The 12,666-nt window shown below is 39.6% G+C and overlaps 1 protein-coding gene across 1 annotated transcript in view; it reads right to left on the reverse strand.

Moving 5' to 3' along the window:
* Positions 1-12,366, reverse strand: part of kdm2a (lysine (K)-specific demethylase 2A) — a 15,227-nt gene extending 2,861 nt beyond the window's left edge. Inside the window, exons 1-19 of the mRNA XM_015376167.1 lie at positions 12,159-12,366; positions 11,716-11,754; positions 9,672-9,810; positions 9,464-9,542; positions 9,338-9,384; positions 8,780-8,958; positions 8,485-8,591; positions 8,279-8,372; positions 7,569-7,722; positions 7,339-7,454; positions 6,963-7,089; positions 6,572-6,849; positions 6,422-6,499; positions 5,991-6,245; positions 5,642-5,770; positions 3,150-3,236; positions 2,812-3,033; positions 2,665-2,694; positions 1,519-2,549 (exon numbers count right to left, since the gene is read on the reverse strand). Of these exons, the coding sequence (XP_015231653.1) occupies positions 1,519-2,549; positions 2,665-2,694; positions 2,812-3,033; positions 3,150-3,236; positions 5,642-5,770; positions 5,991-6,245; positions 6,422-6,499; positions 6,572-6,849; positions 6,963-7,089; positions 7,339-7,454; positions 7,569-7,722; positions 8,279-8,372; positions 8,485-8,591; positions 8,780-8,958; positions 9,338-9,384; positions 9,464-9,542; positions 9,672-9,810; positions 11,716-11,751 (3,188 nt within the window). The 5' untranslated portion in view covers positions 11,752-11,754; positions 12,159-12,366. The remainder of the gene's footprint in view (positions 1-1,518; positions 2,550-2,664; positions 2,695-2,811; positions 3,034-3,149; positions 3,237-5,641; positions 5,771-5,990; positions 6,246-6,421; positions 6,500-6,571; positions 6,850-6,962; positions 7,090-7,338; positions 7,455-7,568; positions 7,723-8,278; positions 8,373-8,484; positions 8,592-8,779; positions 8,959-9,337; positions 9,385-9,463; positions 9,543-9,671; positions 9,811-11,715; positions 11,755-12,158) is intronic.
* Between the last annotated feature and the right edge of the window lie 300 nt (positions 12,367-12,666).

Raw genomic sequence — 12,666 nt, forward strand, 5'->3', positions numbered from 1 at the left:
AGCGGGGGTTGCTGACGGAGTATGAGGGATTTCGAGGTTAGCATGACATGTTGGTCATGTTGCTGTTAGCATAAACAAAACGTGTTGCACAATGCACGCACACTGTCGCACTTTATCCACAACTTTCTTTCCGCCGTCATCGTAGGTCACTTTATAGGTCTGCTGTATGGGACCACTTTGCATTTAGAGTGACCTACGATGACGGCGGAAAGAAAGTTGTGGATAAAGTGCGACAGTGTGCAAGCATTGTGCAACACGTTTTGTTTATGCTAACAGCAACATGACCAACATGTCATGCTAACCCCGAAATCCCTCATACTCCGTCAGCAACCCCCGCTGCGCTCCAGACCGGCTGCTCAAAGCAAAGTCTACAGCCTCCACTGTAGCTCCCGTCCGCTTCCCTCTGAGTCCCTTGGAGATGGTAGAGAGCATGCGTGAGATGATTAAATTCAAAGCAGCAAAACATACGAAAATGATCCAGGGTTTCCGCGGATCATTTTAAAATAATTACAATCCATTCTTTTTGGGGGGATTTTTTCATTAATTTCATAAATTCTTATGGGATTTCGGTGTAACAATCAACATATACCGAATCGAACCGAACCGTGACCACGAAACCGTGAATCGAACTGAACTGTGGATTTTGTAAAACCGTTCCACCCCTAATATATATATATAAATATTTATCTAATACACGTTACAATCCTTCATCTTTCCTGTCAACAGGCTGAATCGATGTCCCAAATTCCTCATTTTCCAGCCAATTTTGTTGAAGTTTGCACATTCCTATTCTGTAGCTTTTTCTCTGCCTTATTTTTTTTTTATAAATAATTTGAAATGCCATGATAATCACATTTAATTCATTTTAATATCAATTAAGGCCTTCATTTAAAAAAAATAATGGAATGACCGGCAGAAACACTGATTTAAAAATGGAACTAATGTTCTTTTATGGTAATTACTATAAATAAATAAACTTGCAAAATATTGAATTTCCGTGGGAGTATCAGCCAGTATTTTTTAACTGAAATGATCCAAGTACACTGGCATAATGCTTTTAAATGAACATAAAGGTAAAAAAAATGAGGGGGATCTGAAACAGAGCCAGTTTTCTTACAGCCTTTTTCACAAAGATATTTTAAGGATAAGTTTTGTTTTCTGTTTATCATTAATCGTCCATATCAGTTGATCAAAGCTTAAAGTGTTAGTTATGGACCAAATGTGGAATAAATGTGGAAAAGAAGCTGTGATATGAACATGTTAAGAGTGAAAACTTCTTTTGCTATATCTCCTAACATAAAGGTTTAAACAGCTTCTTACTGATGAATTAAACTTAACTGTGACCATTAGCAGTATTAGGACCTCTGCATGTTTTTATTCAACCAATATGCATTCTGATATTCATACCAAACCGCCTGGCCTTTGGTTTCTATTGTTTAAATGAGTGGAAATAAAAGTAATGTCAGGAAAGGGTCTGATTTTTATCCTAAATAACGAGGATCAGTTACAAGTTCTTACCATTTGTACCAGTTCTTGCAGACTGCCATGCAGATGCACAGGTCGGCTCGATTTAAGTAGCGGAAGACAGAGACCCAGACTTCCCTCTCACAGCTTGGACTACTTCCTGCATTCTCCCTGTCTGCCTCTCCCCCTCCTTCCTGCAGAGCAGACAGAGGGACCCTGAGGTGGTGAAGCTCAGATGATGCAGAGGAGGAAGCACCATTGCTTAGTTTGGCTGGTCTGTTGGGCGTCGTTTGCGTTGATGCTTCAAGTCTGTCTGGGTTGGAAGAACGAGAGTCTGTTTGTCTGCTCCGAGTGTATGGGGGGGTGTGTGGAACAGGACAAAGCCGTCGGTTTCTAATAGGGGGTCTGACCAGGGGTTTGCTCTGGCTGTGTGTTGGGGAAGTGGCAGTTTGAGGGGCGACAGCCTCTAATTTTGGGACAATAGCTGAGGAGTCCTGTTTTGCTCTGGATGGCTTCTGAAGTGTCACTTTGATAAAGGAGCCATCTTTGTCCCCATTTGGAATGTCATGCTCCATGTCCTCTTCTTCATCCTCCTTATCTCCTCCGTTTTGGTTTCCCAGTCCACTTCCACAGTCCTCCTGTTCAGTGGGAGGCTGCCCTTGCCCCGACTGTGGCTGGTTCTCTTTATCCCCTCCCCTCCCGTTGCTCAGCCCACTCTCCTCCTCCTCATCGTCTTCGTCATCTTCCTCACTGGTACTGCTGTTGGAGGTGCTGCCACTGCTATCCTCAGTGTCGTCCTCCAGGACATGATGCCTGCCTCCACCTCGCCCGGCTCCTCCACCCCGGAGTCTCACACCTCTCCCGTGTCCCCTGCGTGGCTCTCCTTTGGGATGAAGAACCAGGCTGTGGGAGGACTTCTGCTGCCCAAACGAACCATTGCCTCCCAGAATGCTGCTGTGAGATGAACCACTTGCCCAAGGGGAGCCCCGGCTTTGGCCCTGAGACACCCTGCTGACTGGAGAGTTCAGGCGAGACATCAGCCTGGACCTCAGAGGAATTGGAGAGCGACCCAAAGATGACTGTTTCTTTGAAAAAAAAAAAAAAAAAAACGTAACATTTTTTAAACACATCTAAATTCATCAAATCTAAAACATGATTTAGGAGCAATATGATAACTATAAAACGTCAAACATTTCTTACTCTTAAAAGCTTGCTTCTCTCCAGTTTTATCTGAAAAAAAAGTGGAGAATTTGTGATTTAAAATAAACAGTAAGGCAGCTTTCTACTTGCGTCTTTGAAAAGGTCATATATTAGCAGTTAGAGCCTCTTTGGATGCATCATATCTACCCGTTTCTTTAGCCTGTACTCCAGCGCACTCTCCCGTTTGCGATTCTGCTGATGCTGCAGGAGAAGTTTTTGTGAGGGAGGTGGTGCCGTTTGTCGGCCCGGCGATCTGCTGCGTTGCCGCCGCCTCACCCCTTCCACATCGTTGTCTTCCTGATATGCACGTTTAGACTGTGGCATGAAGGTGGAGCCCTCAGATTCGTCGCTCTCCTCATCACTGGAAGACTGATGATGAGAGGTTCGTCAACTTTTCTCAATAACAACAACTGACCAACCAGCTGCTGAAAGACTAACAGAAGGGCAGATTTAAGCAAAAGAGGAAGAGTGTTGGAGTTTGGTACCTCTGATTCAGAGTCCAAGCCTTGGTAACATTTTGGACATTCCCAGCAGCTGGGTAGGTCCTTATTGATCTTTCCCTCGCCAGGTTCCTGAAACAGACAATTAAGAGTCACATACAGAAACTATCCAAGGAATGTACCTTAGAATTAAAGAAAATAAGCGTACGGGTTTAAAGATACACCAACATCCATTGTTCATACTTTGTTTTCAAAGTATGGACAATTTGCTTTGACATCTGTATGCTCCCAGGAAAAGGAGCAATGACATTTATAACTAACTTATGATCAAGACATGTCAATCAAAGAGAAACAGCAAATTTGGTTTAGCCATTTCCATTTAATAGCATAAAAGCAAGTAGTTGATTCTAGGGCTGGACGATATAGAATAAAAGCTTATCGATAAAAAAAAAAAAAAATGCTTATTGATCGATATCGATAATTATTGAAAATATTTGAAACCATATTTTATGTGCAGTCTGCCTGGACTTTTTATGATATTGCTAAATGATTTAATTTTAATAAAGAACACAAACACAGACTTCCAATTAAATATTTATTTAACCAACTTTTTTAACCATAACAGAATTGTTTTAAAGAAAAATAACTTAAAAGACCTGAGTTATGTTATTTAAAACTGACAGAGAATAAACTAAAGTGACCAGAAAAGTGATCAAAATAAATATAACAAATAAATAAATAGAATACCCTATTTAGGTGGGAATAGTACACCACCAGCTTGGGGTAATTAAAAGATTTTAGGACTAGGCTAACATGTAAACTACACTCAACAAGAACAAAAACCCAAACAAAAATCAACTCACCCTTTAGCCTAGCATCTCTATGGGGTATTTTTTCTCACCCCTATTCTTCTAGAGGTGCTACTGGAACCTCGTTATGGTTCAGCTTAGTTTGCTGCTTTAACCTGAGTTATTATTTTGAAGTTGCTGGCCCCTCAGCATTTTTCTCTCAATTGTTAGAACTACGTGGGAAACTGCCCAGAACTGAAAAAAAAAATATATACATTTTTTTTTTCCCAGAAATTCCCAAAGATTCCTCGGAGGAGAGCCGCGCCGGGGCCTACACAGCTCATACTCCTGCGGGTGTGAGCGGTTGAGATGATAAAAAAAAAAGTTGGTTGTGTTTTTTGTCCGACTTGCCATGACCGAAATACTGCCAAACTGGCGAACTACAAAAACCCTTCTCTGGAACAATTTCCTCCGCCTCTCCTTGCTGCGACATCTTCATGTGCTCTCTGTTGTGGTTTGAGAGGGCAGCGCTTTGTGACGGCGTGCCTGGGTCCTCGATTGCGATTGGTTGGGATGAAGTAGTGACTAGCATAAACCTACATTATAGGCTACAATGAGAAGGAAGGAAAACTGCGTCTTTTTATCGAACTTTTATCGACCCTATTTTTTTCTATTGCGCCACACGTCTATCGATCGATATATATCGTTATTGAATTATCGCCCAGCCCTAGTTGATTCTCAGATATACCTAAAAAGGTTAGTGTTCTCATTGAGGATTTTTTAACGTTTGCTTATATATGAAAATACCCCCCAAAAAAGTTTAATATTTCTAGAGTTGTAGTAATATATAACAGGGTTTATACAGGAATGAGTAACTCTAATTTAATTCCCTTAGAAATAATTTTAATACCATCAACAAGTACCCATGACTCTCATATATACAGCAAAATCCTTCATCATCTTTACCGTCGACAGGCTGCAGCCATGTCCCGACTTCCTCGATTTTCAGCCACTTTTGTTGAATTTTACATTTTCCAATTCTGTAGCTTTTTTCTCTGCCTCAAGCTTCTTTTCTGAACACACGGCTTTACGATCAACCGGAAGCAGCTATATGCAATATATTGCGATATCTGACGAAATCGTTTTATAAACTTTTTTTTTTTAAATAAAGCATTTTAAATGCCACAATAATCATATTCAATGAATTTTAATGCCAATTTAGGCCTTAATTAAAAAAAAAACTATAATTTAATGACTTCTAATTATTTTAATGACCCGCGGAGACCCTGTACGAGATGTTCCTTAATGAGCTTTTAAGGGTTCAGCTGTTGGGATATTTTTCTCTCCTCACAGATATTGACAGGCATTCACACTGTTTTCTTTAAATGTTACTTTAAATGTTCACAATGGATCCAAGGGCCATACTCTTATTACCAGAAAAACATTCTGCACATCTTAAAACTTTAAAAACAGTGGCATATTCGTTTATTTTAACAAATAGGGAAGCATTTATGATCCGTACAAACCTCTTTACTGAGAGTTAACCACGAATTCCATTTATGCGTTTTATATATAGAGCCAACTAGTAAAATTACTCAGGCAGGTTTAGCAGGTTTTAGTCATAAGGGTGATCATAGGAATGTGCTCTGATTTAGAGTTAAATCAATACCATCAAAGTTTCATTGTACATTTTAAACCGAAACTATAAAATTCAGAAGAAAAAAAAATGCACCTAAAAGAAAGACTCACCTTAACGCACTGACGATGAACGATCTGCGAACAGGCAGTGCACTCCATTAAAGAGTAGGTGCTGGGATCTGATTCGTCAAACTCTCCTTCTCCACATACGGCACATCTGGCTGTGTTCGGTAGGGCAGGCTGGATCAAAGGGAAACAGATCAAATCAATTCAGACTTTATACAAAGCATCACAAAGAGCCGTTTCCCTTTAACTAAAAAGCGGAAACATACATTTTGTCAGTGGATCCAGCGAAATTATTCTGGGATTCTAACTTAATTTTAAAGTTAACGAACGCTGCAACACCATGTAGCTTAAATAGCAGTTTCATACTAATGCATTCATTAGCATGTCATCTCACCATCAAACACTGCCTCATGACGCAGCTCTTTTTCATACGACCAGGACCACCAAATTTCCTCATGTCATGACAGTACTGGCATTTCCCACACTCCTTTCGGCAGCATGCCGAGCAGCGCTTGCATCTGACCCGTCTGCGCCTCAGAGCCGAAATGGAAGTGTGTTTTTTAGACGTTTTAGATTTGTGCAGAGATGGACCCAAGCGAGGACGGTAAATGACCGGTGCCGGGGGGGTTGGCGGCTGGTACCATGATGGCTAAACAACACCAGCAAAACACACAAAAACAGAATGTTTGGAATATCATGCAAGTGTGCAAGACAAAGAAAAAATGCTTTGTTTTGTAAAATAGAGAGTGCTTTCTTAAAATGAGTTTAAAAAAAAATAGTATTTGCTCCTAAAAGACCAGGGATTCATTAAAGATGTGTACTCACCCTTTTAGGCCAACTGATTATTGGCGTTCCAGTGTAGGCCAGCTTGATATTATCACTGGCACATTCAGTTAGAACAGCCTAGACAAACAGGAATACAGGTGAATGTAGGAAGATGCTAAACATTCAGTCTTACTCCATACAGCTACTCACCCTCATGTCATCCAGCAGCTCTGCAGCATTTCTAATCCCTGCAGGGACACACTTTTTGTGAGCTGGCAGCTCCTCCAGCTTCCCTAACAGATTCCACAGTCCCTCCTGTTCAAACGGGGTCAGCACAGGCCGAGGTGTAACAGCTTTGATTTTGAGCTCCTCATGGTCCTCTTCGTGCTTCACTTCCTCTTCCTTATGCTTTTCTTCAGCTTCACCATCAACTCCATTGGTGCCGTTCACGGAAGGATCAGTGATTCCAACATCTGCCGGTGTCAGTCCTGAAAAAAAAAAAAAAAAAAGTTAAAATCATGGTGGATGGGTTTCCTTCTGATTTTATGTGGAAGTTTATGCTAAATAAAAAAAAAGGGAGAATGTTGTAATTTTTCCTCACCGATACCCAGGGAGTATTTTTGGAACTCAGGTGTGAGGTGGGAGATGTTGGTCAGACAGAAAAGGTATCTCTCTAGGACATACCAGCACATCTCATAGTAAAATGGGTAGCGGAACTTTGCTGGCACCTAAACAACGAGGGAAAAAACAGGTTAATAATAGCAACACTTCAGTACAGTTACTCATTTGGGGGAACTGATAGCAGGGGGATGAGTCTAACTGCTGAGCCCCACAATGTAGGAAGGGTTTCTATCAGCTAACAGTAGGACCCATCATGCACTACAAACGTATTTGTTTAATCAACGCAACATAGCTTTAATGCTCTATTGCATTAAAATAAAACTAAACATTATCCGATATGCTGAATGGATTCTCACCCGTGTGCGATCTTCAATGTTGTAGATGTTAAGCTGCATGGGGATGTTAAAGCTGTGGAGAAAATTTCCCCCAAACACCAAAGTGTCTTCTGGAGTGTAAACAGCATGGATCCACCCTGCATCGTGAAAAGCATTCAAAATAAGAGTGACCTTTCAACAGGGGAGAGGAAGTGTTTGAAGTTTTGTGAGATGAATGGATTAGTTTGATAGCCTTTATTAGAGCAGCAGACCTGATGGGATTATGAACGTATTGCCTTGCTGAAGCTCTATCCTCTGGCAGTCGTAACACTTGTCTCCCAAGAAGATGTCTCCTTGCTTTCCAGATAAAACCCAGTTCTCATACATTTCCAGGTTCTGAGGTGTTGGTGGAATCAGCCAGAACACCTGCAGGAAGCAGATACACTAAATAAGTCCAAATCATCTCAAATATCAACTAATATATAAGAATTATTTATTCTACTCTATTAAATATATAAAAACAGATTGTAACCATGAGAAGAAATTATTAAAGATGTGTTGGACTACAAACCACTCTAGTTCATTACTGAAGAGAGGTATTTGATCTTAAGCGGAGCAGCTTCTAGTTTAACCGAAAGCTAAAGTCTAGCAAACTGGCAACACTTCAGCTTTATTGAGGTCCAACTGATCAGTTAATGCTGTGCAGCTCCTAGTTGATTAAATTAAATAATTAGAAATTGGTTCTTATTTAGTTTAAATGCAAATCATCCTATTTCAATGGCAAATAGTCCTTACCTGCTCAAAGAAATTTACTTATAGCCAACTGTAATAGAGTTGGCGTACAAGCAGGCAAAATATCTACAAAAGATGTGCGCACCGATAACAAAATTACCATGGAATCTGTTTTTATTTTAACTACCAAAGGATAAGAGATAAAACCATAAAGTGTTGTTTTTTATTGCAGCCTGATGCCAAAACTGACCTTTGCCCCTCGCAGAATGTGGTACCAGACTGAAGTTCCACCAAAGTCGATGTGGAAGTCTGTGAAGCAGCCCTGCACACTCATGAGACAGTACCTGGAAGACAACACAACCACTATTAGAAAGAAATACAGAAATAAAGCTGCAATTAAGTAGAAGATATGTTTGGCAGCACCACAAAACTGCACTAAATCAAATATTAACTCACTTCTGTACTTTGGGATAATGCATGTCAATGATGGCATTGGTGGAGTCCCTCTGTCTCTCCTTCAGATGACGGGGCCACATGTTGTCCACCCAATCAATGAGGTCCACCTGAACAGGGTAGAGAACACAACAAGGCACATGTGACTTCAAAACGTCGGTATAAACCATTGCCACTACTGACAACAGAAAGTATTCCTTTTATAAATAAAACAATGGCAACATGAAAGTTATAAAAATGCAATTTTTTTTTTGTTATGCAGCTGAAAATGTGTGTGAAGCTCTAAAGCGATCCTTACCGACGCTGGTCGCTTGACCAGGTTCTCAAGCTTGGTGTGGCTGAACTCCAGGCTGATCACATTGTAGAGTTTTTCCCTTTCTGATGGTGGCGTCTCATAGTAGCGTCTCCACTGGGCCATAGACATCTCAATTCCCTTCTGGGTATTCACGTCCATGACGTCTACAATCCGTCGACTTCCTGTAAGAGGGTTAAGAGGACTTCAGTGACTAACTTAACTTTTATGGACAAATAAAGACTTCAGCTTTGAGAAAGAGTGAATTTTGAGGCAGCTTAAAGCTCAAAAAGAGCAAACGTTCCATTTCTCAGAAATGTAAAATGAAATAAAATAAAAACAGAATTTACCGGCATTACAGAACCAGTCAACTTTTGTTGTGATAAATAAAAAGAACCTTTTTACTTGTGAAAAATAAGCTCCAATTCTATTTTTGTAGAAAGACCTGAGACAGTTAGACCTCAAATTCTTAAAGAGGTGAAAAAACCTGCTACATCAACAATGTTTACTCCTTGAGAAGAAACGGCTAAATATGCTGACAGACTGCAAACATCCAGAACTTACCGACAAACACTTTGACATCACTCACGCTGAAATCTGGATCTGGCATTCTGAAAGAGAATCATTTTGTAATTCTGCTGCATGTTTTATTAAAGATGTAAGATCAAAGGGAAATATCCAGTGACTTACTGTAGTCCAAGGCCATCACTTGTCTTAAAAATAATAGGGTCTCTGAGCCCTTCCCTCTGTATGTATTCATATGTAAAATCTATAGATGAAAGAAAAAAAACACAAAGCAAGTAAAATATTTTACAGATGACAAAAAAATATTTACCTTTGCATGTCAGTGTTTTCTCATTCATCAAAACCATTTTCCTCAAATCTATTGGCATCTCACCTTTGCCCTCCATGTGTTTGACCAGATTACTGCCAAACCTCTCACACTGCAACTTCTCATCCAGGTCAAACGTTCGTTTTCCTTCAATCTCATCGTCTGAGATTCCATCATCTTGATACTGTCTGCGCGGAGCTGTCCGCTGAGGACGAAAACAGGTTTAAATCAGAAAGGAAATAATTCGGACAAGTGACATAACAGTATAATCCTTATACTTTACTAGTTTTATTACTGATGACATTCTACTACCATGTTATAAATGAGTATGGACAAATGAAAGAAATTTTTTCACCTTTGTGTTATTTGAGTCCAAAAACAAAAAGACAAAAATGAATCTACAAGACTGGATGATATTACACAAGACAGATGATTGCAAAATATTTTTCTAGTAGTCACTTTTCTCACTTCCCTTTAACATTTGTGTCATTGTTGTGATCGTCTCCCATATATGCAGTCACGGAATGAAAATTGATTTACCTTTGATTTGTCAATCAGGCCCCTCATTAAAAAAAATGTATTTGCAACACGACGACCTCTTTCTATATTTTCATTTTATGTTTTTTAAATTTTTGAGCAGAGAGAATATAGATGTAAAATCTGGATATAAAATATGCACAATATGGATATAAAAACAGGGCAAAAGAGCATCTCTGGAGTTCCTGTGGATAGTGTTTGCATGTAGTGAACTCCATCACTAAACAAAAATAAACACTTAAGTCAAAACAGTCTCTTTTTTCTTTAAATAAATTTTTATGCTCTAGTGGCCTTCATTTTGGTATTTTTTTAAAGTAGGGAAAAGATAAAGATGTGTAGCAAAGGTCAGACATTCGAGTCTAAAACCTGCGAAAGCCGCGTATGTGGGTCATGCAGATAACCACCTCGCCCAAAAACGGTCTGTTCTAATTTTGCAAAACTCTCCCTAAGTTTTATGTCAAACCAGAATTCTCGCAAAAACCCACCTGAACGTACACGCAACTAGCAAATAGTATAACGGGCAGATTGCAACTAAAAGAAAAGAAAAATCCATAACCCACCAGGGTGTCATTTGAAAACAAACCCACAGCAGCTCAATCTACTGACTACATGACTGTTTTGATTTTGATAACCCATTAAGACACACTGAAGGAGGTTTGTCCTACATCTGAGCTTCAATGGCCATGGATAAAATCACTATCAGTCACAGAACGAAGCCTTCAGTCATATTTATGGATTAGGAAGAAAATTAAATCAGAACCCTTGAGTTTATTCAACCACTTCATGTTGCACACAAAGAATTACAGTATCACGACGGGAGGGGTAAATCCTCTACACACTGCCCCCTCCCATAGTGTGGCCAGACGGATGGATTAAACACCCCCACCCCTTTCAAACAATGCAACAACCCCCATGCTTTTCTCACAGTGACTAAGATATTTAAACTAACATATTCTTTAAGAATCTGAAGCGTTTTACTTTTAGCACCTATTAATTTATTAACAGAATTAAATTGGAATGCTTAAATACATAAAACCTGAAAAAATGAAGAATAAGGTGAACTATCCAATTATAATATAGCACCAATCTAATGTCTTGGAGAGATAAACATGTGAGCCAACTGAAAAAATATATATATATATTGCAAAACTACATTCAATATAGGTTCAAATAACTTATACCTACTTCAGAAATTGTAATCATAAACAATACGTTCATATATGCCGTCGAGGCGGGGTGCTTTCTTGCTTTACAGCTTAAAGGAAGAGGGTTGTAAAAAAAAAAGTGAAACCAGTTCAGTGAACAAACGCCATCAGGGTAGATGTTGAACTTGACCTTTTGATGAACCCAGGGTCTTTAAACAAGTTCATTACAACCAAAACAAGGCTGGCTTCTGCCAGGAGTCAGTTGGACAAAAGAAGCCGGTAATTTTCTTCGCACACAGAACCAAAAGGGCCCTTTATTTACTTCAAGAAAACGGGTAAACAGGCATAGGCAGGATAACAAATGAATCATGGCGTATAATAACACAGAAGTGTTTAGGAGGATGTAGCTCTCCGGCTAAGTTACTTACCAATCGCTTACTGTAGCGGGTGTGAGGATCCTCCATAATCTAAAAAGAAAAAAAGATCACTCTCTAAAATACATCAACAAAACGCCCAATAAACGGCTTATTATATTAACATTTATGTATTTAAAAACGGAGGCACAGCTCCTACAGCAGGGGCTTAATGCTAATATTAGCCTCTGCTTTTGATTTAGCCATGGAGCTAAGGCTAGCATCACACGATTGAAAAGTACGATATAATTCTCCTTTTCCATTCTTCTAATGGCTGATACAAGCAGCAACAGGATGAATTTGAACGAGTCTGGTAAAACGTGTTCATATAAACAAACGACAGAAAAGAGGGCAAAACAGCTCTGCTGACAGTACCATTATGAGGTAGAATGCTACAATTGAAGCTAGCTAGCTAGCTAGTTGTCGTTAGCCATTCTACGGGAGCTTTTCATCATTACCTTTACGTTTGAAGTCTGCAAAGACGTTGTAGTTAAAGTGGTGTGTCCCGACTAACGCGTCTGAAGCCTCCTGGTAAGGTCTCTCCCCATGTTATGTGAACAAAAGCCTAATATCATAGAGGTATTTGTTATTGTGTGTTAAAAGTTAGGAGCTGTCGACGGTCCGGGGGCCGCCGCCATTTTCAGCTGGTGAAAAAACACACACAAACCGTCACGCACACACAACAGAGAGGAAAAAGCTAAAGCTCCGCCCCCTTCACCCCCACTGGCCTGAAGATTAGCAAGAGCTCCTCTCATTGGATACAGCAGGTGCTATTTAAAAAAAAGAAAAAAACAGAAAAACAATATATTAACTAAAAGCATGTTTTATTTGTTCACCAACAGACGTGTAGGTTGCTGTTGTTTTATTACAACTCGTGCATATTCTGGTCATTTAAGGATTAAATACAAAACTAAAGGTTTTTAGCTAAATGCCACTCCAATATGAAGATTAAGGACAAACTTTTTG

This window comes from Cyprinodon variegatus, unplaced genomic scaffold, assembly GCF_000732505.1.
Source record: "Cyprinodon variegatus isolate N-32 unplaced genomic scaffold, C_variegatus-1.0 Scaffold130, whole genome shotgun sequence".
Lineage (NCBI taxonomy): Eukaryota > Metazoa > Chordata > Actinopteri > Cyprinodontiformes > Cyprinodontidae > Cyprinodon > Cyprinodon variegatus.